The sequence below is a fragment of the Panicum virgatum genome, chromosome 5K (assembly GCF_016808335.1).
Source record: "Panicum virgatum strain AP13 chromosome 5K, P.virgatum_v5, whole genome shotgun sequence".
Taxonomy (NCBI): Eukaryota; Viridiplantae; Streptophyta; class Magnoliopsida; order Poales; family Poaceae; genus Panicum; species Panicum virgatum.
In genome coordinates, this window is record NC_053140.1 from 24,145,353 (window position 1) to 24,173,059 (window position 27,707).

At 43.6% G+C, this 27,707-nt stretch overlaps 1 protein-coding gene across 8 annotated transcripts; it reads left to right on the forward strand.

Moving 5' to 3' along the window:
* Nucleotides 1-8,331: 8,331 nt before the first annotated feature.
* On the forward strand, nucleotides 8,332-13,116 carry LOC120706964. Of its 8 annotated transcripts, none has more exons than XR_005688597.1 (8): nucleotides 8,336-8,962; nucleotides 9,611-9,679; nucleotides 9,765-9,854; nucleotides 10,043-10,191; nucleotides 10,274-10,432; nucleotides 10,638-10,689; nucleotides 12,522-12,607; nucleotides 12,872-13,116. XR_005688597.1 is itself a non-coding variant. In XM_039991723.1 (5 exons), the coding sequence occupies exons 1-5, from the start codon at nucleotides 9,036-9,038 to the stop codon at nucleotides 10,284-10,286; spliced, it is 315 nt and encodes a 104-aa protein (XP_039847657.1). In that variant the 5' UTR covers nucleotides 8,957-9,035; the 3' UTR covers nucleotides 10,287-10,631. The 8 variants fall into 8 exon arrangements, 1 of the variants encoding a protein (XP_039847657.1); XR_005688595.1 differs by having other exon boundaries at nucleotides 8,337-8,962; nucleotides 12,522-12,613; XR_005688598.1 differs by having other exon boundaries at nucleotides 8,332-8,962; nucleotides 10,274-10,341; nucleotides 12,522-13,116.
* The last annotated feature ends 14,591 nt before the right edge of the window (nucleotides 13,117-27,707 follow it).

The window sequence follows — 27,707 nt, forward strand, 5'->3', positions numbered from 1 at the left end:
TTTTTTTTTCAATACTAGATAGCCCATGCCTCATTTGAGAGATACTAGAGAGAGAGATATCATTAAACATGGAGTTTTATTTTGTGGATGGATGGAATGGGATAGCTAACTTCAAGTGTAGAAGTTTAGCTGGTGGAGTGCATGTGATCTTGATCAAGCAAGTATGAAAGACATCTCACTAGGGTCACAAAGTTTGATGAAGCTCAATGCAACAACAAGGCACATATGTGTAAAATTTGTATCATGAAGATCAACATATGACTTTGGTAGGACAAACGCGTAGAGTTGTAAAGCTATGGACGTTTTCTTTTGATAAAAAAAATTCCCAGACATATAAGCAGATAAAGCAAGGATTCTTTCATCAAACCGTATCTCACTTTTCAACAATCTTAACAATTATGGGTTCCCTAAGATATGATTCACAAGCTCAGGTTTAGCAAAGAATAAAAAGTATGCAAGTCAATCATAGAGAAGCACAAAACCAGAGGATATCCTTGAGTTCAATTTTAGTGATTAATCAAGATTTCATTTAAACTCATAGGTTAGGAAGAATGAGGGGATAGAGTGCACAGACCATCACGATGAAGAACGAACGGGGCTAGTTTTGGTTGGCCAAACCTGAGTTTTCGCCAACCAATGCTGGCACCAGTTCGTCTTGGTCTTTTGCGTGCTGGTCGTTCGGTGTTGTGCAAGTGCTAGGGGTGATCTCAAGTGTATGTGCGTCAAAGCTCAGAGAGATCTCCCCCCACACTTATGCTTGTACCTGGTGCTTTATTCAAAAACAAAAGATGAAAACACAACTAATGGCTCTACCGGTTTTAAGAACCAGGGAGCTCTAAAATTTATTGAAACTACGATTTAATCTCACCATGACACTTACTCAAGAAAGATAAATTAAGATGGCACCAACATGAGTATGTTGTGCAACATTAATCCAGAGCCTTGGCTTACCTTTCCATTTGAACTCGGCTCAATGACTCACCCATTTGGAATTGAAGATTTTCCTGCATGGGTTAGTCTTCATATAAAACCAATATCCATCAAGGTATTAACTCTAGGTTCGTCAATCAAACTTAACTCCATGTCTTGTTTAATTGAAGAAGGCATTTTAACCTAAGCACCATGCTTAATTTAAAACGCCTATGAATGTATTTCCGGACACACATTCAAACTAGAGCATACAAGAACAGATAAAGGGAAGCATGAAGCATGATTGAACTTTATTCGAACAGATGTAAACATGAGTATGAACCTGGTGATCCTCGGGCGACCTCTCGATAGGGCTTTGTTTAATGTCAAAAGCAAGACATTGAGAGTACTTACCGCGGTGTTTCGTTGATGGAAAACTTGTCACCATAGCAACTCCTCTCATTTTTTTATTTTTTTATGGAGCAAGATGCAACAGCTAACATGAATTCCAAAACATGATATGGATTGAGAAAGGAACTTACTTCGGGGTACTCACATACCTCCCCCATACTTGGAGTTTGTAAAACTTTAAGTGTATGGAGTTCAAGTCTCCTTCCGTAGTCGTTCTCTCACCAAGACATATCACAGTGTTGTATCCGGTGCAGCTCATGTTCATGGGTGTTGCCTGTCCGTCATTCTTTTGATCCTCACTTGGAATGGTTAACAACCAAAGATACCCGAAGGAAAACTACATCCTAGAACATGCACTTGCTTTTATTGAAAGGGAAATAAATAAATGATAGTCCGGGCTATCTCCCGGTAGTGCTTTGGTTATGGTCATAAGCTCGACCATGATAACTCTTGCAGCCATCATTGGTGATGGGTCATTATTTCACCACCAATTGTTGCAGCTAGGTACAAGATTAGTGCCATGGTTCATCCATGAAATCTACAATGTTTATGATAAACATATACATCTACAACCAACCTTTTGAAGATTTTGCAGAAGAGGACCATAAGTTGGTTGTAGTCCTCGTGTGTGCAAAGTGCACTAAGCATGCCCGACTCCGGAGTGGCATTGAATGAGCATGGTATTTCAAGAATGATGGTCCCATGCTCATTTATGGAATCCTTTTCATCGGACTCCAGAGTCGGCGCCTCACAAACTTCCATGGCCCAAGAATTCTCCATCTCAAGAGATTCATCATGAAAGATCATAGTTGTATCTCATTCAAGGTCGAGAACAACATATTCTGGGCCAGCGAGAAGAGACTCAAACTCGATTGAGGGGGATGATGAACGTCCATCTTCACAAAAGTGAAGGCTATCTTCTGGGTCGTACTCTTTAGAAGATTCTGCAACTTCCATGAGAACGGGCTCGGATGATATGTACGGAGATGCATGCATCATCTCCTCGAGCGAGTTCTGCTTGGGAAGGAGCTTTGCTAAGAGATTTTCTGAGCAAGGAGTAGCAGTGGCAAAAGCAGTTTCCCTAAGTAGTTCAGCTAGGCTCCCTTGATGAGATGTGAGCAAACTTTCTAGTGAGTAGCCTATGAGAAGATCAAAATCGAGGATATCGAAGATATGAAAGTCTAGGTTCACCTCGATTTTTTCTACGGTTAGTTGTACAACATTTGCGACCCCCAACATTCAAGAATGTGTCCAAAGTGACAACTTTTGAGTAGCTTGTCAGATGGTCTTAGCGTAACATCGCCCAAAAGAGTATATGCTAAGTGCCATGGCATGATGTTAACCTCCATGATGGGGTTAACATGAGCTTCTACGGTAATTCCTCCTATAGAGCAAGGAATGATCATAGAGGGTATACTAGTCCAAATGTCTTTGGAAAAGCATCTCACTCCATCTAACCATTCCTCCTTTATGGCCTCCTTGAGAAATAGTTCGTTAAGAGGATCAGAAGGAGAAAGAGGTACCGTAGGATTAAGGGAAGGTTCTATCGAGAGATTTTGTAACGGATCGGTACAGACAGAAGATGGTTCCTCCCCTAATTGGGCATCATGGAGATTCGAGGTGTTTTGGATGTTTCCTGAAGGATCATCCTCAAATCGGAAAGAGAACTCCGAAGGTTGAATTTCTTCTTCCTTCGGTGTTCGTGGTTCAGGAGAGGGCTCAACAGACGAGCATTAGGATGTGAAAGATGAAGGCTCAGATTCGGGTGTTGTGTGACTCTCATGGCTCGATGTGGATTCCTCCCGGCATGGTTCTCCTTGGTCAGTAGGAAAGGAAGAGTTTTCTAAGAAACTATCCAATATTTCTCTCCCTTCCGCTGGAGTTGTGTGTGCAAACGAACCTCCGGCCGCGATGTCAAGGTTTAGGGCAGACTTCATGTCTAAACCCGAGCAAAAAATGTTTAATGATACATCATCGGGTATAGATAAGTCTGAGCTAGATGCCAAAAGGTGTAAGAATCAGGCCCAAGCTGCACCTATGGACTCCTTCTCTAATTGCTCGAAGTCGAGGATGTCAATCGATAGGGAGTTTATGCGTTTAGTGAGAGAACGAGTGACAAAAGTTAGCTCGAAGCTCTTCCCAATCACTACTCATACTCCTTATCGTGAGGGTGTACCATTGCTCTGCCCTCCTAATGAGAGAGAAAGAAAACAATTTCCACCGCAAGGTTTCCTGTGTTATGCCTAGGATTACCAAGCTCAAACACAGTTCCTCGACTTCTTGCAAATGGTGAAGGGGATCTTCATTGATCGCTCTAGAGAAGGGTCGAGTTCATAGCTAGATGAGGAAGATGATGATGGCTCAGAGAACTCGCCCCTTAGAATAGAGAGCTGTGGAAAGGATAGTTGCTCCATGGGTAGCGGGGGTAAAGGTAATCAAGAAAAAAGAAAAAGATACGAGGATGAACTAGGTCCTGAGATAATATAGTGTTGACGGCTCTTAAGTGCCAAATTTAGGCCATCAACTCCTGCATAATTACATGAAATATAAACATCAACATAGTGGTAGGGGTTTATTGCTGACCATTTCCACGAGTGTTGGTAAATATTTGTATGCAGGTGAAATAAGGGTGAAAACACACTTCATGAGCAGGGAAACACACTCCTCAGTTCAAGGCAAAATGTACAACTACGTACAAGGATCAAATGGCACACTAGATAAGCCTCACATGAGAAGGAATGCAGCCCACAAGCAAGGTGACGCATCATCAATCCGTGGCAACACTCTCTCGGCGAATCAGACGTGTTCACGGGGATCTACGAGCCCACCATAGCTACTAAACTATGTCAACGCAAGCCATGACCCACATACATAACATGGGGGCCCACCTAGCAGCCTCCAGACCAAGTTTGAGGCGGTTCGGCCACCTTTTCCGGTCGGCCGACCATCCAGGTCGCCCGACCTAATGTCGGTTCGTCTTGGCCCCATCTTCCATGTGTTGGCTCCCCATTCGATGCCAAGGTTGGTTCCAGGAGGCTTCTGGCTAAACGCACGGTAGAAGAACCCATGGCACCCTCCTATATATATGAGGGGTGGGGGCTCAAATGAGGACACACCACCAAGTGTGAGCTTCACACCTTCTCTTGTATTTAGAGTTGTCTTAGAATAGTGAGAGGGTAGAGGTACTCAGGAGGGGGGCCGGTCTTCGGCGCTCTTCTCCATTTTGTACCTCTACGAGAGTGAGAGATTAGTTCGGGAGAAGTGCCGGGGTGTCGGCTCTCTGCTCCCAACTTGTACCTCTACGGATGCTGCTACATTCTTCGGTATTTAGTAAGTATTCGTGGTTCCTATCTCTAGTATTATACTTGGTTTAGTGTATGCTAGTAGTGCTTGTAGTTGAGTGAGATCAGTTCTCTTACTCGCGGGTTCGTTGCTCTGTATTCGTACAGAGTGCTGTAGTTTGCTACGGCTCGAGATACGTAGTTAGACTGAAGTAGTAATCAATAGCGTAGATGTGGTGTCTAGGCTATTGGTTATCCTTCGTTTGCCTTATATCCCACGGTTTGTTAGAGGTAGGCCGTAGGTGGTGACAACCCTATTGGTCCTTCGTAATCCTCCACGTTCGGATATAGCGTAGAGCTATTGGCTGGAGTCGATTGGCAGACCAGTTGTAAGCCGGTGCCCGAAGCGAGTATTGTGCCCGAGAGATCGACCTTTAACTCAACAGTAGCGCTATTTTAGGAATCCTCTCTTCCCTTCAACCTATCTTGGTGTGTCCTTGGACTGACTAGAATAGGAGTTAGTGCACACACGTTCTCTGTGGATTCGATAACCCTTGGAATACTCTGATGTGAAAGCTACAACGATATCCGTGCGCTTGCGGATTTACTCGTGACGCTAAAATACCCAACATATAGCTGCCGTTCCCCGGCAGCGGTGCCAGAAAGCTTGTTGACGTTTCGTAGCATCACGAATAAAATCTGCAAACGCACGGATATCATCGTAGGATTTCACCCAAGAGTATTCCAGGGTATCGTATCCACATGGGAACGTGAGTATACTATGTAAGGCTCTAACTCGTCCAAGGATACCACACTACTAAAGAGGAAAGGGGCTGAAAGGATTCCTAAGGCTCAGAACCCAGCATAAGACAAGATCTAGAGTCATCATTTACTTCGGGCTACTGGTTTCCCCTGGCTTAACTAAGCCAGATGCTCTAGCATCTGTGCACTGTTTGTAATTGAACGTGGAGGATTACTGGGCAACGGATAGAGCTGTCACCACCTGCTAGCTACCTCTACAAACCGTGGGCATACAAAACAACCAAGTGATAAAAGCTAGCCTAGACGCCACGTCTATGCTATCTCGTACTAACACTACGTGGTTTTCCCCCTATAGCCATGAAATGTTTAGGCATCACCACTAATTTGGGTGCAATATGGGGGTTCTATGGCACTGAAATAGTGATTCGGTTGTAATATGCGTGCCTATTACTACACATAAATTGTGTTGCGATATTTATTTTTTGTGTTGCAACAGGGTGATGCTAATGCAGCCATTTTTAGGTTTTGTGTTGCAATTGGTTGGGAATTCTGCTATATCATTTCTGAGTTGCAATAGCATGTCGTGTGTTGCAATAGAAAGGTGCTATGGCGACCATACTAGCGTTGGTTGCTTCTGAATGGCAATATAGCAACGTCTGATTTGGGTTGCAAATTTCTTGGTGCGTTATTGCAATATATCATGTACGAATTGCCACGAAATTTTGTGGTTGCACTAGTTGTCGTAGTTGTTGCAATTGTATCAGACTTATGGCAACGAGGTCTTCCTTGTTGCACTTAAATTTGTCTATCGCCACGCTTTTTGTTCCTACAGGAGAGCAATGATCATATTGGGACTCATCCTTGATCGAGACCCGATCTAATACCAAGTCTGATACAGTTGCATATAGATCTCTAGGTAGTTTCAAACATGCATGCAGATTAATGGCATCACACGAAAATAGGAGTTGGATGCGCTTGCCTCGACATTGAGAGGTGTGGAAGAGGAATTTCCGATTAATCGTGAGGAGCCGCTTGACAATTATCTTTTGTGATGCTGAGATCTATCTTTGTGTGACTATATGGCTCTGGGATCGAACTTGAGACCTTTAGAACAAAAATGAAGTGCCCAAACCACTAGGACAAGCATCAGGTTGTGTCATATTAAGGTGTTTTATTTCTTTTTATTAACTGAACATCAATAAATTCTGTAAAACAAACTTGAAAAAATATGTGGCACATGGAAGTTGAACTTGAGACCTTTGGAATAAAAGTGAAGTGCATTGACCACTAGGACAAGCGTCAGTTCATATTGTACTAGCGTGTTTTATTTCTTTTTATCAGATGAACTATAATAAATCCTTTAAAACAAACTTGAAAAAAAATGTGACACACAGGGATCGAACCTGAGGCCTTTGGAATAAAAGTCAAGTGTGCAAACCACTAGGACAAGAATCGGTTTGTGTTGTGTTAGAGTTTCATTTTTTTATTAATGAAACCATAATAAATCTAATAAAACAAACTTGAAAAAATATGTTACGCACGGGGATGGAACCTAAGATCTCTTAAAGTAAAATGCTAAGTCATACCACCACACCACTCCTTACTTTGTGATAGAAATAGCAATTTTTCACCATTTTAAGCAAATACACGTAGATGTAGAATTGAGCCACACAGAAACATCAAGATCATGAATGAACACAAGGTTTTCTCTTTTTAATCAGTAGTTAAAACTTGTAACTAGTTTTTCTCCCTCGTACTAACTCCGAATTTGATGGTTTTTCCCTAAAATTTTATAAAATCATGCTCTATCAATTTATGGCATTGACGTTGGTCATATCTTCATGTGACAAAATTTGAACAATTCAAATTTTGAATTCCAAAAAATAACAAGTAAAAGCAAGATTTTTTTTAACACTAAATGATGTCAAATGAATAAGTCATGAATACCAAAGTTTCATAACTCATCAAGATGGACAAACTTTATTTAGGTCATTTTGTCATTTTCGAAAGTGGTAATACTATTTAGTAAAAATATTACTAATCCCTAACATAGTTCTTAGAACTATGTGAGGGGCTTGTGGAATTTGTACTATATGTTATAACCACTTTGTCAATTGGAAAAGTAACCTATATAAAGTTTGCAGATCTTGATGAGTTATGAATATTTGGTATTCATGACTTTTTCATTTGACATCATTTGGTATTCCAAAAACTTGATGATAGATGTCATTTTTTGAAATTCAAAATTTGGATTGTTCAAACTTTGTCAAATGGAGTAATGACCTAAGTAAGGTTTGTAGATCTTGATGAGTTCTACAACTTTGGTATTGATGACTTTTTCATTTGACATCGTTTAGCGTTCAAAAATCTTACTCTTAGATGTAACTATTTGAAATTCAAAATTTTGAGTTATTCAAACTTTGCCACATCTAACGACTCACGAACTAAAATGATAGAGCATGATTTTAGAAAAATTCAGGAAAAATTCATCAAATTTGGAGTTAATATGAGAGAGAAAGACTAGTTACAAGTTTTAATTAGAGATTAAAAAGAAAAATCACCTGTTCATCAAGAACAAGTGACGAACAAGAATAATTTCTCTTTTTCTCTTTTTTTAATGTCTAATTAAAACTTATAACTAATTTTTCTCCCTCATACTAACTCCAAATTCATGACTTTTTCGTTTGACATTATTTAGTATATTACATATAAAAAATATATCAACTGTGTTTCTGCTCAAGATAACAACAGGCATTGCTGCTTTGCTGATCTGATTTGCAGGTTGGTGTGTACGCACCGAGGGGGGATTAAACATATCCAATTTCAAGAGGCGATATCATGCGAATTATGTTTTCAGTCAATCAAAAATAGATAATGAATAAGGGTGACATTTTTTCGGCCACACCGCTGTCACCTCAGATTTGGTTAAGCCTCCGACGGTTGCAGATCGCCCGATCCTCTTCCCGTGCGATCTGAACCCTCCCTCTCCGGCGCCGTCGCCGCTGTCACCCCCGCTCGCCCCTCTCTCTCCCTCCACACTCGCTGCCGCCGTCACCCTCGCTCGCACCTCCCCGTCGCCCTGCTCTCGCCTTCGCCATGCCCCCCGTGCGACGCTCCGGCCGCTCTCGCTTCCCCCTCGCGCTCGCCGACGCCGCCGCGTCCCCCTCGCGCGTGCCGGCGCCCCATCTCGCCCAGGCCTACGCGACACCCCGTTGGAACTGCCCGGAGTCCGGCGCGCTGCCTCCCCATCTCACGGCACTTCACGGTGCCGATGAGTTTGGCCGTCGTCCACCAACTCCTCTGATCTGAATTCGGTTTTTGTTCCTCTTCTCCCCTCCACTCCACGATGCAGCGCGTGCTGGAGATAGCGTGGATTTAGACGCCGACGAGGCCAGGCACCCCGCGTCGATGACGGCGACGACAAGTTTGGCCGCCACATCCCTCCGTCTTGCACAAGGTCGTCTGATCTGAGTACAACTGCCACTCTTCATCAACCTCTGCGCAAGGCTGTCCTGATCTTCTTGGTGACGTTGCGGGTTGGGACGCGGAGCTGGAGCCCTACTTTTCTGCTTCCACTCCATCGAGGGCGCCATCACCAGGTGATATTTTTGTTGTTTCCGCTAATTTTTGCATGTTGTTGATCGGATCCATGATGTAATCTTTGCCGTACTGATGCAAATTATGTGCTTTGCTGGCACTATGCATACTCCTGCAATGGCCGCATGTCCATGTCCCTGGTAATGCCATCATCTCTTATTTGTGTTGCATCTTGACATCCAGAAAATGTTAGAGCTAGCGTGTGCTTGTTAATTGTTATATATTTGATGAGATGCCTAATAGCTCAACCGATGCTGCAAACTCTGAACAATTCTCCATATCCAAACAGAAGAACTACATTCTAGGAGTTTATTAGCCCTCTAACTGAAAACTCTACCCTTCCTGCTGGAAAAAAAAATAACAGGAGATTAGCGTACGTCTGTACTTCAAAGCATAAAAATAGTGTCTAGGACAATCTAACACCGACACTTGTGATTAAAAATATATTGCTGATCAGTTTGTTTGATCTTTGCATATGGATATGGTGTTAGTTTGTAACTGCCCCCTTGATCTTCGAGCACACATTATTCAGTTCTTTGTACCATAATAAGTTATTCGTGCTTTTTGGCATACAGTATCTGAGTTATTATTGAAGTAACATATGATAATTGTAGAGACCATGCTGATCTTCAGATATTTGTGATGTGCAGCTTAAATCCTTTTTACAATGACATGATCTTCCTGAGACACAAATATATGCGAAGATCGAAAATTCTGAGGTAATCATCATGCTTTAGCAAAGACCCTGTTGTCAGTTTGTTTCATTACTATGCCGTAATTAATGCATTGTGCATTTCATTCTAGGGTTTGGATCATTTCAATGAAATTTTCCAAGAGGCTCATGGCATCATTATTTCTCGAGGAGACCTGGGAATTGACCTTCCACCAGAAAATGTATGTTTTAATTGTCTGTGGAATAATAGTTTACGCTATCTGTTGCATGTTATCAGATATTTCAATATTATTGCCAATCAATTATTCCTTGCAATGCTAAGTCTTAAGTAGCATAGCAATATAAATACATGACAATGTCCAACATTATGATGCAAAAGTCTTACATTTATATGCTTATCATTTTACAGTTCAAGTTGTAGAACCATCCACATTATTTGACTAATCGGTTATCTTCTTGGCTGAGACTGTGTATAACCAGCCACTTAATTCAAGAAAGTAATGTGGCATATTGGCCACCTGATGCCCCATGTATGAGGAATCTATGGCCTCAGCAGCGGTAAATACTATCTTTCATTGGGTATAAATAGAGATTTTCTAATCTAGAATATTACTGATCAACCATTGTCTGCTTTTCTTAGGTTGGTTCTGTGATTGAAGTAAAAGCTGCTGCAACTGTTGTGTTCACATTCTTAGGGAGAGCTGCTAGGTGCCCTATATCTTCTCTGAGATCAGCACCTCTCTAGACAAGTTCACGTCATATGAAGCAATTGAATAATTTCATGCTTATCGTTGTGCAGGTTAGTTTCTAAGTAACAATGCCAGTTTTATTTAGCAGTTATCTCCCCGCGTGAAGGGTCTGATCCATCAAAATCGTGTTCATATGGAACCACTCAGATGACTAAGTTGCACCTCTTAAATTTTATTGAGTTTGGTACTTAGTATTTTCTTCGCCATGAAGCAGGATCTGCATACTTTTGTTTGACCATTTTTGAATCATTTCAGGCAAGGCAATGTTTTCATCAGAGCTACGTGTAAAAGACATAGAACTTACCAGGTCAGTTTAAACTCTTAATCAGGCTGAAACTGGTGGGCTCACAAAGGAAGAGTATATGGGATAAAACTGGCACTAAACTATGGTCGGTCAGTCGGCATAGTGAAGCCGTTCGACAGGGGTGATAATCTTTGAAAATGTGATCCTTCTGTTGTCAAAATCATTGCTTGTGATACATAAGATACCCACTACCCATGCCATTGGTTCATGTGATGGGAGATTACTTCCAGTTTTTCTCATTTATTTAACCAAAGATAACTAGAGAGTACAGCATGTGCACGTTGTCTTTTTAGGTGATTTTGCCTCTTTTCAGATTTCAAATACTTGAAGTTTTGATCCAATCAACCAAGATTGTCTCAGAAACCTATATACTGGAAATATGGTTTGATGAGGAAACACATATAGGATTGTTGACACAATACCACTGCCATGAATTGTTTGTTGCTATCTTGTTCTATTTGACATAACATTATGGTGTTGTATATAACATCTGTAAAGACATTCTCGAGGTATTATCAGTTAATTTACCTAGGATTTGGTCCTTATTTTATGATTTTTCAATCAAGCATTGTGTCTTGTGCTACGAAGACCTATTCAAATTTGATTCTACTTTAAATTCTAGTAGTAACTTAGAGCATTACTTGCTGTTATGATTTGATAGTAGCCCATTGGATTCACAAATCCTTTTATTGCAAATATTGCCGACTGAAAGTATTTGAGAAATGTCATGTGGTGAGCCTTGGAGAAGCACAAAGTCCCAACTAAGTACATTACCCTCATTAAGGATATGTACAAGGATGCGACGACGTTTGTCCGGACATGTGATGGCAACACCACTGACTTTCCTATTAACATAGGCCTACACCAGGGGTCAGCATTGAGCCCTTATTTATTTGCTTAAGTGATGGATGAGGTCACAAGGGATATACAAGGTGAGATCCCTTGGTGTATGCTCTTTGCTGATGATGTGGTGCTAGTTGACGAGAGTAGGGCAGGGGTTAATAGGAAGTTAGAGCTGTGGAGACGCACGTTAGAGTCGAAAGGGTTCAGACTTAGTAGGACCAAGACCGAGTACATGATGTGCGATTTCAGTGCGACTAGGCATGAGGGGGGAGACGTTAGTCTAGATGGACAAGTGGTGGTGCAGAATGATACTTTTCGGTATTTAGGATCGGTGCTACAAAAGGATGGCGACATTGATGAAGATGTTAGACATAGAATTTCAGCTGGCTGGTTGAAATGGCGGCAAGCTTCTGGCATCCTTTTTGACAAGAGGGTGCCACAAAAGCTAAAAGACAAATTTTATAGGACAGCAATTCGTCCGGCGATGCTATACAGTGCTGAATGTTGGCCTACAAAAAGGCGACATGTCCAGCAACTGAGTGTAGCAGAGATGCGGATGTTGCGGTGGTTTTGCGGGCACACAAGGAGGGATAGAGTCCGGAACGAAGTTATTCGGGATAGGGTCGGAGTGACACCAATTGAGGAGAAACTTACCCAGCATCGGCTGAGATGCTTTGGACATGTCCAACGAAGGCCTCCTGAGGCGCCGGTGCGTAATGGGGTTCTTGAGCGGGTCGATAATGTAAAGAGGGGTAGAGGTAGACCTAAACTGACGTGGGATGAGTCGGTTAAGAGAGACCTTAAAGATTGGAATATCTCTAAAGAGATAGCTTTGGATAGGAGCGCTTGGAGACTAGCTATCAATGTGCCTGAACCTTGAACTTATTTCTTTCGGGTTTCATCTCTAGCTTACCCCAACTTGCTTGGGAAAAAAGGCTATGTTGTTGTTGTTGTTGAAAGTATTTGACATTTTGACAATGTGCTCTTTTCAGGCTGAGGATCATATGCAAGGATCATTGCTAGCCAGTGCTGCACATTTCATTAGCTTCATGTTCACGAAAATACTTCTGTAGCTGATGTATTGGTAGCATTGCTCGAAACAAAATAGATTCAATTTTTCAGTATCAACTATATGTGTTTGTCTAACTGCATGAAATTGAGTCCTTAGATGCAACTATTTTTTTAGAGTTATATCTGCAATGATAAAAGTTAAACATACTTTAGCTACATTCTGATAATTTTATGATTCGCAATGAAACTTTGGTTTGCTACATGCTGTTGTTGCACCCTTTCCATTATTACAGATTATTTGATGCTTAAAAATGTTATTCATTCTTTTCAGGGGACTAGGCCATTTCGAATGGAGCAATCAGGTGATGGGACCTTCTTGAAGTCACCCTTTGCTGATCAAGTGACGGGATCGTTTTGAAGTCACTCTACTATGTGTTCAAACAATGTCCTGTTGAAAACTTATTAGTATTTCAGTAATGATCGTGTGTCATGGAATTTATCAGTGAATGGTTGAATGTTGTTTCATGAATTATAAATGCATAATTATTATATGATCCTGTATTTTCATGTTTTAAATTATTGCTGCTACAAATATATGAGCATGACAGAATAGACATATGGCGAGCTACAAAACTATGGCAGCAACACCATTCTTTGCAACAGAGAATTCATTTTGGTGGTAATAGAATGTTCCACCTATAACAACCATCTGTGTGGCAATAGAGGACATCACCTATAGCATTGTAATCAACTTCGTGGTAATAGAGGGAACCACATATAGCACCCAAACAACTTTTGTGGCAATAGAGAACACCACCTATAGCATCGAAATCAATTTCGTGGTAATAGAGTGAACCACATATAGCACCCAAAACACTCTCGTGGCAATAGAGGTGCTTCCCCTATAGCAACCACAACTAGAATGAAGCAATACAATACTTTGAAACGCAACATTTTAGGAATTGCAACGCATTGGGTACGATGGAATTGCACCTCTCGCAATAGCAGATGCGTCGGAATATGATAATTTGCAACCAACACGAGCGAGCCCGTAGATGCTAGTTGCAACGCCTCATTGTGTTGTAATAGAAAAACTAATGCAACAAAAAAAAAGACATGCGTAGCTACAGGCTAATGCAGCGAGACATATAGTTGCGTTTTTTACGAAACAAATTGGTTGCAATTGCGGCTATTGCAACCAAATATGACATATTGCAACACATTTCGTGCGTTGTATTAGGGGAAAAATATAGTAGTGTAACTCTAGAGGCTATCAGGATTATCTGTCTCTATCAGGAGTCCGACTCCAGAGTCAGCCACTACTCACTAGTGAACACTCGATCCAGTAAATGATAGAAATTAGTACTTGAACTTACACTCAAATTCTAAGAAACATAAGCAAGACACGAATACTTAATATGATTGATAAGCATCCGTCGAGGTACAAGCAAAGAAGAGTGCCGACAGACCCGGCACTTCCCTGACTCTCCCTCACTCTCGTAGAGGTACAATTTGGAGTAGAGCGCCGTTACCAGCGCCCCTGTCGGTGTTTAACCGCCAAGCTCTCTGAGGTATACCCCGAGGAGATTGATTGTAGGTAAGGACTCGCCAAGATCAGAACGTGATGGTGCAAGGAACACAAAGATTATATAGGTTCGGATCGCCAGAGCGTAATACCCTACGTCTTGTGTGGTGATTTGTATTGCCTTAGGTGTTAAGATGTTTTTTGGAGGGGTCCCTGCCCGCCCTTATATAATCTGTGGGGATAGGGTTACATTGGGAGTCCTAGCCGAGTACCACTAGAATCCTACTCCACCGAGGTCGAGTAGTTCCCTTGTACATCAACTAGTCCTTCTGCTGTATGAGTAGTTACAAGAGAGGTAGTTACAAGAGAGCCCCTGAGCTCTTCGTAGTCGAGTCCTGCAGGCGTCGAGTACTTCTGAAGGCGTCTTCGAGTGCTTCGATTGCTTCTAGACTCCATCATCCAATCCTGAAGTCCATCAAGTGTTTCGAGTAGTCTTCCGAGTACTTCCTTGGCTGCATCGAGACTATGAGATGCTCAAGCCCCGAATCTTCTTTTATATGGTGCGCGATGAACTCGTGCTCCATATGGAGTAGCCTCCGAGTCTTAGGTTGAATCATAGAATCAGGCTGAGGGTCAAATCAGGCTTCATAAAATCTTCCAAATCATCATTTGAAATTCAAATTATCTTAAAAATATGCCATTTATGACACATATCCAGTAGCCCCCTGAGCCTTGAATCGAAATCCCATGATTTGGAATTAAGGATTCACACTTGTGGCATCTATTTTGCTCACACCAAAAAAATGTCTAAAAACGCCTACTCAGAAAAAGTAGAGGACGTTATCACTTTTCTGTGCACTCACATGTCGTGAACTGTAGGAGAATTCTGTCCTATTGCACCCGTGACCTCTTCGTCTTGTAGTATCATGGGTTGGACTTGGGTGAAGCCTTTTCTTCTATAAATGAGGGGATAGGCCTCTTGCAGACGCATTCCATCGTAGAGACTATGGCTCTAAGTTGGAGTTCTTCTCTGGAAAGCTCTCGCCCTCCTGATAGAAGTAGTTTTTGCATAGCGACTGGTGCTAGAAGAGTACTTGCGAGCAACAAGAATACTTTTCATGAGTTAAGCCGTCATCCTTGCTTCTCCCACCTTATCCATCCTAGGCATCTTGTCCATGGGTGGCTAGAGGTAGGAGAAGTTTCAGAGGTTGCGGCGGTCCGGTGGTGTCATACTCAGGAATTTTCTTTGAAGAAATCTCCCAAGAAATGGCATCTCCGGTCATGGTAGTGTTTGTAAGGATCACCGGGGTGTCCGACCCTAGAGGGGGAGGGGGTGAATAGGGTCGCTAATCGCTTTTTAACCTAGGGCTCAAACTATTTGCATAAGATAAACCTAACACGTCCTATACATGCTAGTTATAACTAAGGTTTATCTATGCTACTCTCTACTTACCCCTAAAAGACTTGCAACCTAGCCAATCCTAATCAAACTAACTAGGAAAGTAAAGGTATGCAAGATAGAGTAAATGCGGAAACGTAATGAGGTAAGTAAAGAGGTAAGTGCAAGAGGGATGCAAACTCCCGAGTAGACACGGTCATGTAACGTGGTTCGGCACAAACGCCTACGTCCACGGGACACCGAGGCTCTTCCGATCACCGTCTTGCTCTATGCCACCAAGGCGATGCCGGCAAGCAAAGGCAAGTGCCCCTAAGACACCGAGTCTCGTGCACCGCCACCGTCTCTCTCGGTCACCCGGCCGTAATCCACTACGGAGCTTCTCCACCAAGGAGGGGGCCTTCTCTTCCCTCGCACAAAGTGTCGTTGCCACTCCACACCAAGTCGGAGGGTCACACGACGAATCACAAGGATTGCTTGCCGCAGCAAGACTTCTCTCAAGGGAGCTCTCGCAAGAACTAATCCCTATTACAAGCACTAAGCACTCTCACAAGTGTGCTTAAGTCTATATGATGTACAATGAAGCTCTATGGTGGTTGGAGATGATCTTTAGCTCTTGTATACTTCCTTGAACTCCAGCCCCTCCAAATGACCCGGCCTTGGGGGTATATATAGGCAGCATAAGCAAATATAGCCGTTGGAGAAAAGCTGCCAGAAAACTGCGTAACGCCAGTTAATCCGACGTACCCCAAAAGCCATCATCGGTTCAACCGGTGTATGTAAACTGCTACTTGAAAAACTAGCCGTTATCAATCAACCGGTGTATCGCCAGTTTAACCGATGTAATCAACCGGTGTATGTAATATTAGCGTCGGTTTAACCGGTGAGTGTAACTTCTTCACGTTCCTCCAAAAACCACCTCTCTGGACAACTGAACCGATGCAATTGACCGATGCATCGTCGGTTCAACCGGTGTAGGCATTTTCCTTGGTCTTCATCTGCTAATGCACCGACGTATACAATTTCCGTAGCGTCGGTTCATCCCCCGTAGGGGTAGCCCTTCGGGCCTTGCTACGCCTCTCTTCTCTTTGTCATCACTTGAACCTAAAAGCCTGAGAATAGTCATCTTAACAATCACATTAGTCCAAGTGTTGTGTGCGTCATCAATCGCCAAAACATTATATTGAAATATGGCATGAGAGACCATTTTCGCTACAATCTCCCCCCTTTTTGGTGATTGATGACAACACAACCAAAGCAAGCAAGATGAATTGCAAGAATATGAAATTGATACCAATTTGAAAAGTTAGAAACTACTTAGCTTGCTTGGATGACATTTCAATGCTCATTTTAAAAGCCCTTGATACCAATTGTAGAAATAATTGTAGAACAATGGCTTGTGTGTGGTTTGAACCATATGAGCAATGAAAAATTTGTACCTTAGTCCATGGGATCATCAAATTGCACTTCTCCCCCATATTGACTAAGTACCTCCCCCTATCACTATGCATCCTTTTGCATTGCATTTTCCATTCCTCCCCCTTGCTAATGGAATCATTTTACTCCAAAATATTTGCTTGCTTTTAGGGTACATTTCTCCCCCTTTGTCATCAAACACCTAAAAGCTTCATATAACCACTAGCAACAAAGAGCATTAGTAGCAAAAGAAATTTACTAGCGATAGAGTGTTTTACCTAGCCATGCCTCCCTATGTCATTTATCTCTTTAACCTTTGGGAGTTATGGCTTGGTCTTTTTCCTTTGTCCAATCTTTCTTGATCCATTGATACCAAATGTAAGGTTAATTGCAATGCGCATTATCTTGATATCGAAGGATTGAGTGTATTACCATATGGACAAAAAGAAGTGTGACTACAACAAATATCACTTTGAAAGCATGTTAGTCACAAAAACACAAGCTATAGAGTTAGCTCCCCCTAAATGTGTGTAATAGTGTTTGAATCACTTAATCAAATGTATGCACTTGTAGTTCACATAATGGGGATTAAACTCTACAACTTGAAAAACATGACACCAAATGAATACCAAAAATAGAATTGATACCAATTGTAGACTTTGGTATTTTCTTTCGAAAATATGTGTTATGGAGAAGCGACGGTTTTTGCCCATGTAGGTTGCACTAGATAAGAAGTTAGTACTAAAACAACCTACCATATGATAGTATAGGAAGGCATGTCAAATAAAAGATACCAAATGTAAATACCAATTGTAAAGATGAGATCATGCATTCCTAGAGAGGCATTGAGCTACAATGATGCATGAAGGATATCAAATGAAATTGAGATCATCTTTTTACCTTGCTCATTACCTCATATGTAGGGGAGGGGAATTTGGGTCACTAATCTTTAATCCATAACTTGGCTTTACTTCATCTTTGCATGATGCTTCCCTACTCATGCATCTCAAACCTTGTCAAGCCTCCAAATTCCCCGTCACTTGGATGCTTACCACCGTCTAATGATAGCTTGGCCTCCCTCTAAAACCTTGATTCCCTCTTTGATTCTCCCTCATGACTTGATTCACTTAGGTATTTCTCCCCCTTTGGGATATGCTTCCTCTCCTTGAGAAAATACCTTGCTTTGATCCACATTTATCCCTCTTTGGAATCAAATCACTTAAAAGGTCTTGCTTCTAAAAGGTCTTGCAAAACAATATAGCTCAAAAGAAGATTAGTATCCTAGGGAGTTAGCTCCATGACTCATGATCCAATTGTATGATATCAATGAAGATACCAATTGAGAATTTACTATGGTGGATCACAAAATCACGAAACTAGCATGACATGAGCTAAGCTTTCCACAAGTATGTGCATAAAATGATAATGTGAAAATCAAGTGCACAACTAGATGTTATAACTAGAAAGCTTAGATCATATCATGCACGGAGGTAGCTCTAAAAAGGATAAGAAATTGACAATTATACCAATTGAATGAGTTTAGAACCTAGCATACCTCCGTAGGGGTAGCCCTTCGGGCCTTGCTACGCCTCTCTTCTCTTTGTCATCACTTGAACCTAAAAGCCTGAGAATAGTCATCTTAACAATCACATTAGTCCAAGTGTTGTGTGCGTCATCAATCGCCAAAACATTATATTGAAATATGGCATGAGAGACCATTTTCGCTACAGTGTTCTTTGTTGCAAAATATCCATGGAAAGGAGAAATTCCTTTTCAAGATGTAAGAAGAGGACTCACGATGTTCTCACTATTGCATGTCTTTCTAGTCTTGAGGATTTTCTCTTCCTGGATATATTATGTTTATTCCCTTCTGGGAGTAACAAGATTTGAAAGCTTTGTAATAGCCAATGGCTGATGTATCCCATGTAATCTATTTCGATTGTAAAATCGAGTAGTTTAGGAGCTTAGATCTATGTATTTGCTTTTTTCGGAATGTAATCCAGAAAAAATGCTAATATAGATGCTTGGAAAGTCCTAAATTACCACAGGAGATAATTTTGATTGACTTCTTTTGTAGAATTCCTGAGTTATCATCCGGAATAACTCTTAACTGGCACGTGACTCTTCGGTTTCCAAGTATTCATGAAATTGCCACCGGCTAGGTTATTTAACCTTTCAGTTAAACCTAGGGTTAGCACACGTTCATTCTCATCTTAGTTCAACCCGCTGCCGCTTCTCCTTTCCACTCTCGCTTCTTTTTGCCGCGAGAAGCTAGCCACTGCTAGCCCCCCGAGTGTGAAGCAAGAAGGATTTCTCCCCTCATCCACATGGTGCCTAAGAGAGTCCAGGGGAAGGGGAAGGCGGGTAGAGCTGCGGAACCAGTGGAGATGGATGGTTGGAGAGCAAGTAAGTGCTCCGACTTCCATCTTCTTGGTCTTGTAGAGGAGAATCTTCTCCAGCCGCGTGAAGTAGTTCACTGGCGGAAAGCTTTAGGAGATGCTCCCCCTCATGAAGGAACAAATGAAACTATAATTTTTCATTCTCATGTTCTGCGAGGTCTCGGAATCCCTACCTTAGATTTCTTCCGAGGCCTCTTGCATCACTGGGGGATTCAAGTGCATCACTTGACCCCAAATTCCATCTTGCACATTTCAATTTTTGTGCATCTTTGTGAGGCTTTTCTGGGAGTCGAGCCCCATTTGGACCTTTTCCAACATCTTTCCACTTGAAACCCCAGCCGAGCGCCACCATCATAGATGTAGTCGGGGGTGCGGGTTTATAGTTGAGATAGGGAATAGGCCCGAAGTACATCCCATATAAGATGACTTCCAAGGTGATCGACTGGAAGAAGCTTTGGTTTTATGTTAAAAACCAAGCACCAGTTCTCCCCCCTAGATTTGCTGGAGCGCCGATTCAAAGGGCTAGTTGGAATTCCAGGGGAGGGAATTTAGATCAGGTGAACTATCTCCTCGGGGAGATAGATTTGTGGAAGAAAAAGCGGAAGATTAGTGGAGCCTCGGTGGTGGCACACTAGATGTGCCGGAGGATCCAACCACTTCAATAGTGAGTACATTTGGGCTTCCAATTCACTGGTGAAGAAGAACCCACCCGCTTTACGAGAGACAAGATTTCCCATGCTGATGTTATGCGTCGGGTTAATCGAGTACTCGAGGGCATAGTCGGAATGCCCAATATTGGAGGAACTTTCCGAGCGGGCAAGCGTCCTCGCGAGGTATCATTGAAGTAGTCAATTCACAATAGATATTGAGTACTTTAATGTTGCCACATTAATCTAAAATTTGTTGTACAGATTAACCCTAAAAATTATCGGAGTAGGCCTCTGCTTCTAGAAGTTGTGCCTGGAGCACAAGCTGACCCAAGTGTGCATCTATATGCTCTGTTCTTGTTGTTTCTATTGAGCATGTTTTCAAAATAGAATTTGATCATAGTCTTGTCAATGCATAGCAGGTTCTTTTGAAGGAGATGGAGGTGACGGGAGTCATACACTAACTACCCAGCACGGTGGGGCGGGTGGCGAGCCCCAGGTCTCGACGCCGGAATCGCGTTAGCGGAGGGCGCCATTGGCTGGCAATGTTAATAGGTATGTTCATACTACTGACCACAAAAATAAGTTAACAATCCTCGATTTCTGATCATATGATTCCTGTTAGGACCTGCCCTCTGTCAGAGAAGTGGACGCGTGGCACGGCTACGAGTCTAACTGCATCTGCCCAGTCGGGACCTAATAGCGGCGCAGCGACTGATTCTGTCCAGTCGACAAAGGAACAGAGTTAGTCGGGATCAATTGTGATCCCGAAGCTGCTGAGGGCGAAGAAGTTGCCTCTCATCAGATCCAGCCAGTAAGTGTTTTCTGATTTTATATTCTTATTTCTCAGTCAATCGGGTACTTATCCTCGGATGCTTTGTTGAACATCAAGGCGGCCGACTTTGGTGTTGGGGATTTGGGACAAACGAGTCGAGGATATCTCCAATGTCCTACCGCATCCTCAGACTACTTACATCCTAGTGGAGCCAGTAGTCGAGGATTCTCCGGTGGACAAGTCAACGAAAACTCCTACAGACAAGCAGAAGAAGGTCGAGGTGGAGAAGACTCCTTCTGCTACTATTGGTAAGGTCATGTCATTATAGGCTTAAGGAAGCCAATTTATCACTTTGTCGCCTTTGAATCCCTTTTTGTTTTGCAGATGTGCAGACAGTGGATCTGGAGAAAACCACCAATATCACCCCGGATGTTGATCAGCTGGTGCATCAGAAGCTGCAAGAAGGACCAAAGCTGTCGACAGAAGGGGCAGATTTCTTTGCGAAAGAAATCTTGGAAATTCAGAATTTTTTGACTGTAAGTATCGAAAAATCGAGTACTTATCTTGCATCAAGTAACTGTTTGTCATAACAAGCTCCTTATGGCAGGAACTGGCTAAGCAAGCAGCGGCGCAAGCTCAGAGGTTGCAACAATCTGGAAAAGGCTTGCGATTGTCCGTGGATCAAGAGCGTCAGGTCCAGGAAGTCGCGGGTCTTTGAGGAGAGCTTGAAAAGCTAAGGGCTGCACACAAGGAAGAAGTTGATCTCCTGTAGACTAGAGTAGAAACTCTAGGAAAAGATAAGAGTGCCCTCGAGGAGTGGAGTAAATATCTACAGGAGAAGAACAAGAAATTGACAAAGCACAATAAAGGTAACTCCCTTGTATTTTCAGTTTTTGTAGCCGCATAGTAGTCGATGTCTCCTTGCATTCTTTGTATTGGTACTTATAGTCGCCTTGTATTCACATAGAACTCAAAAAATTGTTAATAACAAAAGAGGAACTAGTGACTGATCTAACAAATATTATGTACCATCACACAGATGCTGTGGAGAAGCTATCCAAGATCAAGGCTGATGCCGATAAGCAACTTGTTGAGAGTATGCAAAAGATCAAGGACTTGGCGTCTGAGAGACATCGTCAGGCCAAGGAGCTAGCCGATCTCAAGGCGGCGGCGCAAGCAGTAGTTGACATGGTCGAGGATAGTGGAGCAGGCGACAAGTCTTTGGTGGAGCATCTTCGTGCAGCTCCTCAGAGGATTGCGGGCTTCTTGTCCGAGACATCAAAGCAATACATGGAGCACGTCTTGGGTTTTTGGTCGAGTCGCATTGGCCTGGAGCGAACCTGACTCCTGTAGGTGATGGGCTAGCCGAGGGGTGCTCAGACGAGAGGTTCGCTGAGTACGTCGAGGAAGTAAAGCCCATTGCTAGCAAAATTGTTGATATGCTAGAGCAGCCTTCTGATGAAGAGGCATGAAAAACATTTATATCATGTTGTAGGCTGATGTGTTGCTACCTTTTGAACATGTTCTGTCTGCAAAAACCTTTAAGTTTGGCTGAAAACATGTTATGTGTGATGTAAATGTATAAAGTGCTCGACTTATCTCTGTAGCATGTACTCTTGCGAAGAGAAGCCATATTGTAACAGCCCAGGGCTTGTTGGGCTGGGCCAATGTGGCCTGTTACTGTAGCAGCCCGGGGCACTGTAGCTATGCGGGATTGATCCCATACTGGTTACGGAAGGGAGTGCTACCCAACTTAAATACCAGCCCAGGGAGAGTTAGTTAATTCCGGATCGATCTTTTTGCGTGAAGCGAGGACGAAAGCGCAAGAGAATTAATTAGCAGGTGTGATTTATTCAATGTGTAGAGTAAATCTTAGCCGTTCTCCCGGGCCGGGTCGTTACAGTGGTATCAGAGCCGACTCTCGCGGTTTCACGCCACATACGGGCAGAAGTGCGCGGGCATGAGCACGGGCGCGTGGTCGCAAATGCCACTGGCATGTGGACGGGCGCGTGTGGGCACAGATGCACGGGCATCGAGGATGCGCCGGCACTGGACGCACGGACGTGGCATAGGGACCGTTGGTACTGGACGCATGGACATGGTACATGGGACTGTTAGCACTAGACGTATGGGACGTGGCCAAGAGAGAAGATCCTGGTATTTAGGTTGGTCTAGTACTCGACGGGGACGTCGAGTCCTAAGGGGGGGGGGGGGTGATTGTAACAGCCCAGGGCTTGTTGGGCTGGGCCAATGTGGTCTGTTACCGTAGCAGCCGGGGGGCACTGTAGCTATGCAGGATTGATCCCATACTGGTTACGGAAGGGAGTGCTGCCCAACTTAAATACCAGCCCAGGGAGAGTTAGTTAATTCCGGATCGATCTTTTTGCGCGAAGCGAGGACGAAAGCGCAAGAGAATTAATTAGCAGGTGTGGTTTATTCAACGTGTAGAGTAAATCTTAGCCGTTCTCCCGGGCCGGGTCATTACACATATGTAGTCGAGGACGTGAGAGTAGCGCCTGGCGTGAGTTGGTAACATTGCTTGTGACTCATGCCATTCTTGGCTATTGTCGAGTACCGAAGTAGTCGGAGAATTCGAGACTGCTAGTCCAGATGCACTAAACCTTGAAAGGTTTAGTGAAAACCAAAGCCAGTCGAGGAATAAGACTGCCTGGCTAGATGCATTAAACCTTGAAAGGTTTAGCGAAAACTAAATCCAGTCAAGTAGTATGAGACTGCCTGGCCAGATGCACTAAACCTTGAAAGGTTTAGCGAAAACCAAATCCAGTCGAGAAATATGAGACTGCCTGGCCAGATGTACTAAACCTAGAATGGTTTAGTGAAAATCAAATCTAGTCGAGTAATATGAGACTGCCTAGCCAGATGCACGAAACCTAGAAAGGTTTAGTGAAAACCAAATCCAGTCGAGTAATATGAGACTGCCTGGGCATATGCACGAAACCTAGAAAGGTTTAGTGAAAACCAAATCCAGTCGAGTAATATGAGACTGCCTGGGCAGATGCACTAAACCTAGAAAGGTTTAGCGAAAACCAAATCCAGTCGAGTAATATGAGACTACCTGGCCAGATGCACTAAACCTAGAAAGGTTTAGCGAAAACCAAATCCAGTCGGGTAATATGAGACTGCCGGGCCAGATGCACTTAACCGAGAAAGGTTTAGCGAAAACCAAATCCAGAGGGGTAATATGAGACTGCCTGGCCAGATGCACTAAACCTATAATGGTTTAGCGAAAACCAAATCCAGTCAGGTAATATGAGACTGCCGCCCAAAAAATTTCCATTGTAACTGAAAGTACTCGATCATGCTCAAAACTTGACTCTTTTATTTAATATGTAGTAATACTGAACTCGATACAGGTGTTTCATGACCCAACCAAACATTATTGGGGTTGTAAAAAATGGCCCTTGTATTCAAAACAAAAACTCGTGTAATCTAATAGTCATTTGTAAAAACATATGATAACTTGGAATACACCTTCCCTCCTTACTGCGTGTGTGCGCCCTCGTCATCGGGAGGAGGAGGTGCTCCCAGGGCTTTGCACAAGTTGATGCATTGGAAAGTCGAGTGCTTGGACATGGGGTGTAAAAAGCATTGTGTGTATCTTGCGGTAGAGATGGTCTTGAGCTGATGGAGCATCATTCTGGGGTTGTTTCATTGGAGTCGGAGGGGTAGGACTGATGTGACGGCGTTTGCGCAAGTTTCACTCGCAGTTGTCGAGTAGTCGATAGTTGGAGGTTGGGCTGTAAGCTTCTGCTTCTTCACGTTCTTTCCTTCTGTTGATTATAACTGTGCGAGCATCTCGCCCGATATTGATGACATTGCGGAGATCACTGTTGGAGTAGTCAAAGGAATCGCCAACTTGTTGGCGGCACTCTGATGCAAGGCGGCGGCTCATGTTCCTCTTCTGGTTGCAAATTTTCTTCAATTGCTCTGATCATCTTCTAGATGCACGGTGACGGTGACTCCTGGAGTTGGTGGTATCTCGTAGTTTACTGCTTCTGTACCATTTGCTTCTGCATCAGAGATGTATTTATCGTAGTCACTGGAGTTGTAGTCGACGAGGTCGACCCGTCCCATGGAATCGTCGTCATGTTCCTCAATCTCCGAGATTATTGCCATGAAAATCTCACGATCGGGGCTACGGATCTTCTGTTTGTCTCCTTCTTGTAGGGGAGCACCTTATTGAAAAGGGAGTTCAGCATCTTCCGGATTTTGGCGGCCTTGTCGCTTGTTCTGTTTCTTCGATCTGCAGAGGGGTCCTTTTTGAAGGGGCGTGGATGAAGGAGTCCTGGTCAAACTCTAGTTTCTTTTCCGAGTCGTATGCGATCTCCTCGGAAAACCGAACCCTTTTAAGAGCTCCTTCCCTCAAGGTTTGAACCACCTGATTTCTTTCCGAGTCGGGGTAGAAATCGGTGTTTGAACCTGTACGGTAGGGAGCCACACGGGGGGATAGTCTGAGGGTGTGGCGGAGAAGGTCTTCATCATATAGGAGGGTGTATGGAGGGAGCCATCCTCCTTCCGTTCGGGTAGAAAGGTTGTTCATGAAGTTCTTGTATTTTTGTAGATTTTCGAGTTCTTCTGGTGAGTGACGGGAGTTGGGGCGTGACAACGCCACGTGTTCTTCTGATATGGGGGTAGGTGACTGCGGAATCTGAACGTCAGGGGATGGTTGGTGAATGGCGTTACACCAGCGGCTCATGTAGTCCTCAATCAGGACAGAGTCGTTTGACTAGTGTGTGCTTGCGAGGTGTTTGTCCAGTCGGGTAAACAACTTGGATTGAGATTCATCCCATAGCTTCTTGACTTTTAACTGTTCCCACAGCTCTTCGAGTTTGTCAGGATTAGACAATCCTTCCAGAAAAAGATCAATGTCATCTGACCACTCAACAAGTTCATCATCAGAGATTGGTCCATTGAGTTCATCGAGGTACTCGATGAACGCTTGATCACGGTCGATGTCTGAGAATTCCGGGGAGATGCCAGAACTAGGGTGCTCTGAAGAGTTGTTTTCCTGGGACCTAAGGGAAGTATGACCCGAACGATCAAATCGTGGATTGTACTTCTTGGATGCCCACGGGTTCTCGAACCCTAGCTCTTCCTGCTTATTGGATCCTACTGAATTGAGTGTATCCTCCACTAGCTTCATGCGATAAGCAATTTTATCATCAATGCAGTCGAGTCCTGAGAAGATGTCGCCCAGACGGTCTGACTGGGGACTAGTTTTCTCTGGTTCGGCGTTCAATTTTTTCTTACGGAGAGATGACTCCGCGAGACTGATGCAGTCTACGATGCTGACAGAGACATGATCGATGCCATCGAGTAGTTCAGAGTTGTCTACTCGCGGGCGCAGGATTGCCAATAGATCTTTTAGGTAATTCTCGATCGTAATGGGTAGAGTCCCATTTTCCTCAGGTTTTGTGTTGTCATCATGGTGGTCCCAATGGAGTTGTAAAGCGGGAGCCTCTCGGTTGACGATGGCATCTGGCCTTGTGATTTCCAGGAGATTGTCCAAGTCCTCTTCCAATTCAGAAAGAGATTTGGATATGGTTATGTTGAAATCGGGTTGTTTTAGGATTTCTTTGACATGAACCGGGAGAGGGATTTCGTCGAGTTGATCGACAAAGTCATCGACTTCCCGATGCCGTGCGGCTTCTGATGTTTCTGGTGCGCTGGGGTCAATCAGGTGGGTGTCAAAACAACCTGAACCATCAGCCACGAAAGCCTAGGAGCCGACATAGAAGGTGGTGCCTTTGGCGGGCATCCCATTGTCGTCGAAAGGTGCCATCGAATTCTTTCAATGATCGTTGGCGAAGCCCCCTACCTAGCACGCCAGCTGTTAGTGTTTAACTACCAAGCTCTCCGAGGTATACCCTGGGGAGATTGATTGTACGCAGGGACTCGCCAAGATCATAACGCGATGGTGCAAGGACCACAAAGATTTAGACAGTTTCTGGCCGCCGGAGCGTAATACCCTACGTCCTGTGGGGTGGTTTATATTGCCTTAGTTGTTAAGATATTTTTCGGAGGGGTCCCTGCCCGCCCTTATATAATCTATGGGGACAGAGTTACATGGGGAGTCCTAGCCGAGTACCACTAGAATCCTACTCCACCGAGGTCGAGTAGTTCCCTTGTACATCAACTAGTCCTGTACGAGTAGTTACAAGAGAGGTAAGGTATATCCATGCGCTATCCCTTATTCTAGAATATTCCATGCCTGTGAGCAGTCCCACTGCCCTAGGTCTGACAGCCCCTCCTGAGTACCTCTACCCCTAAACTCACCAAGACAACTCTCAGCTCAAGTAAAAACTCAAGAGGAAAGTGGAGTGTGAATGTGTGGGATGTTCTAATTCTCACCCCCTCCCCTACTATTTATAGGAGGGAACTAGTGGTGTCTCAGTCGAGAGGAAGCTTGGGCCTCTCGTAACTGCCTTCTAGAACCAATCAGGAAGCACCACATGGCAGCTGCAGGTGAGAGGGCCCACTGGCCGATTGGCCGACCAGGGTGGTCGGTCGACCGCCATGTGGCACGAACCGACTTCAATCTTCTCTAGGTGACTGGTAAGTGGGTCCTTAAGTCGGTTATGGCTGGCTTGGCCTGTCTTAAAGGTGGTTTGACCCCTCTGGTGGGCCCATGGATCTTTGTGCTTGCGTCTGATTGGTCGAGAGGAGATTGCCTTGGATCGCTGACGTGTCAGCTTTCTCATGGGCTACATTCTCTCTCACTTCCAAGCATAAGCAACCTGCATACAAATATACACCAACACCTTGTGGAATTTATTAGCAATAACTCCTACCACTAATGTTGACGCTCATCTTTTATGTGCTCATGCAGGAGCTGATAGCTTGCTTTGATCCATGGAGGCTGAATGACATGCTCTGACTAGTCAGGTCTCGTAGATTGTAGCTTGGAGCCTGTTTTACCTGTATTTCTGCTTGAATTCCAATATAGCAATATTTTCAAGAGGAAATGTGGAATTGGCTCTTTCTGGAT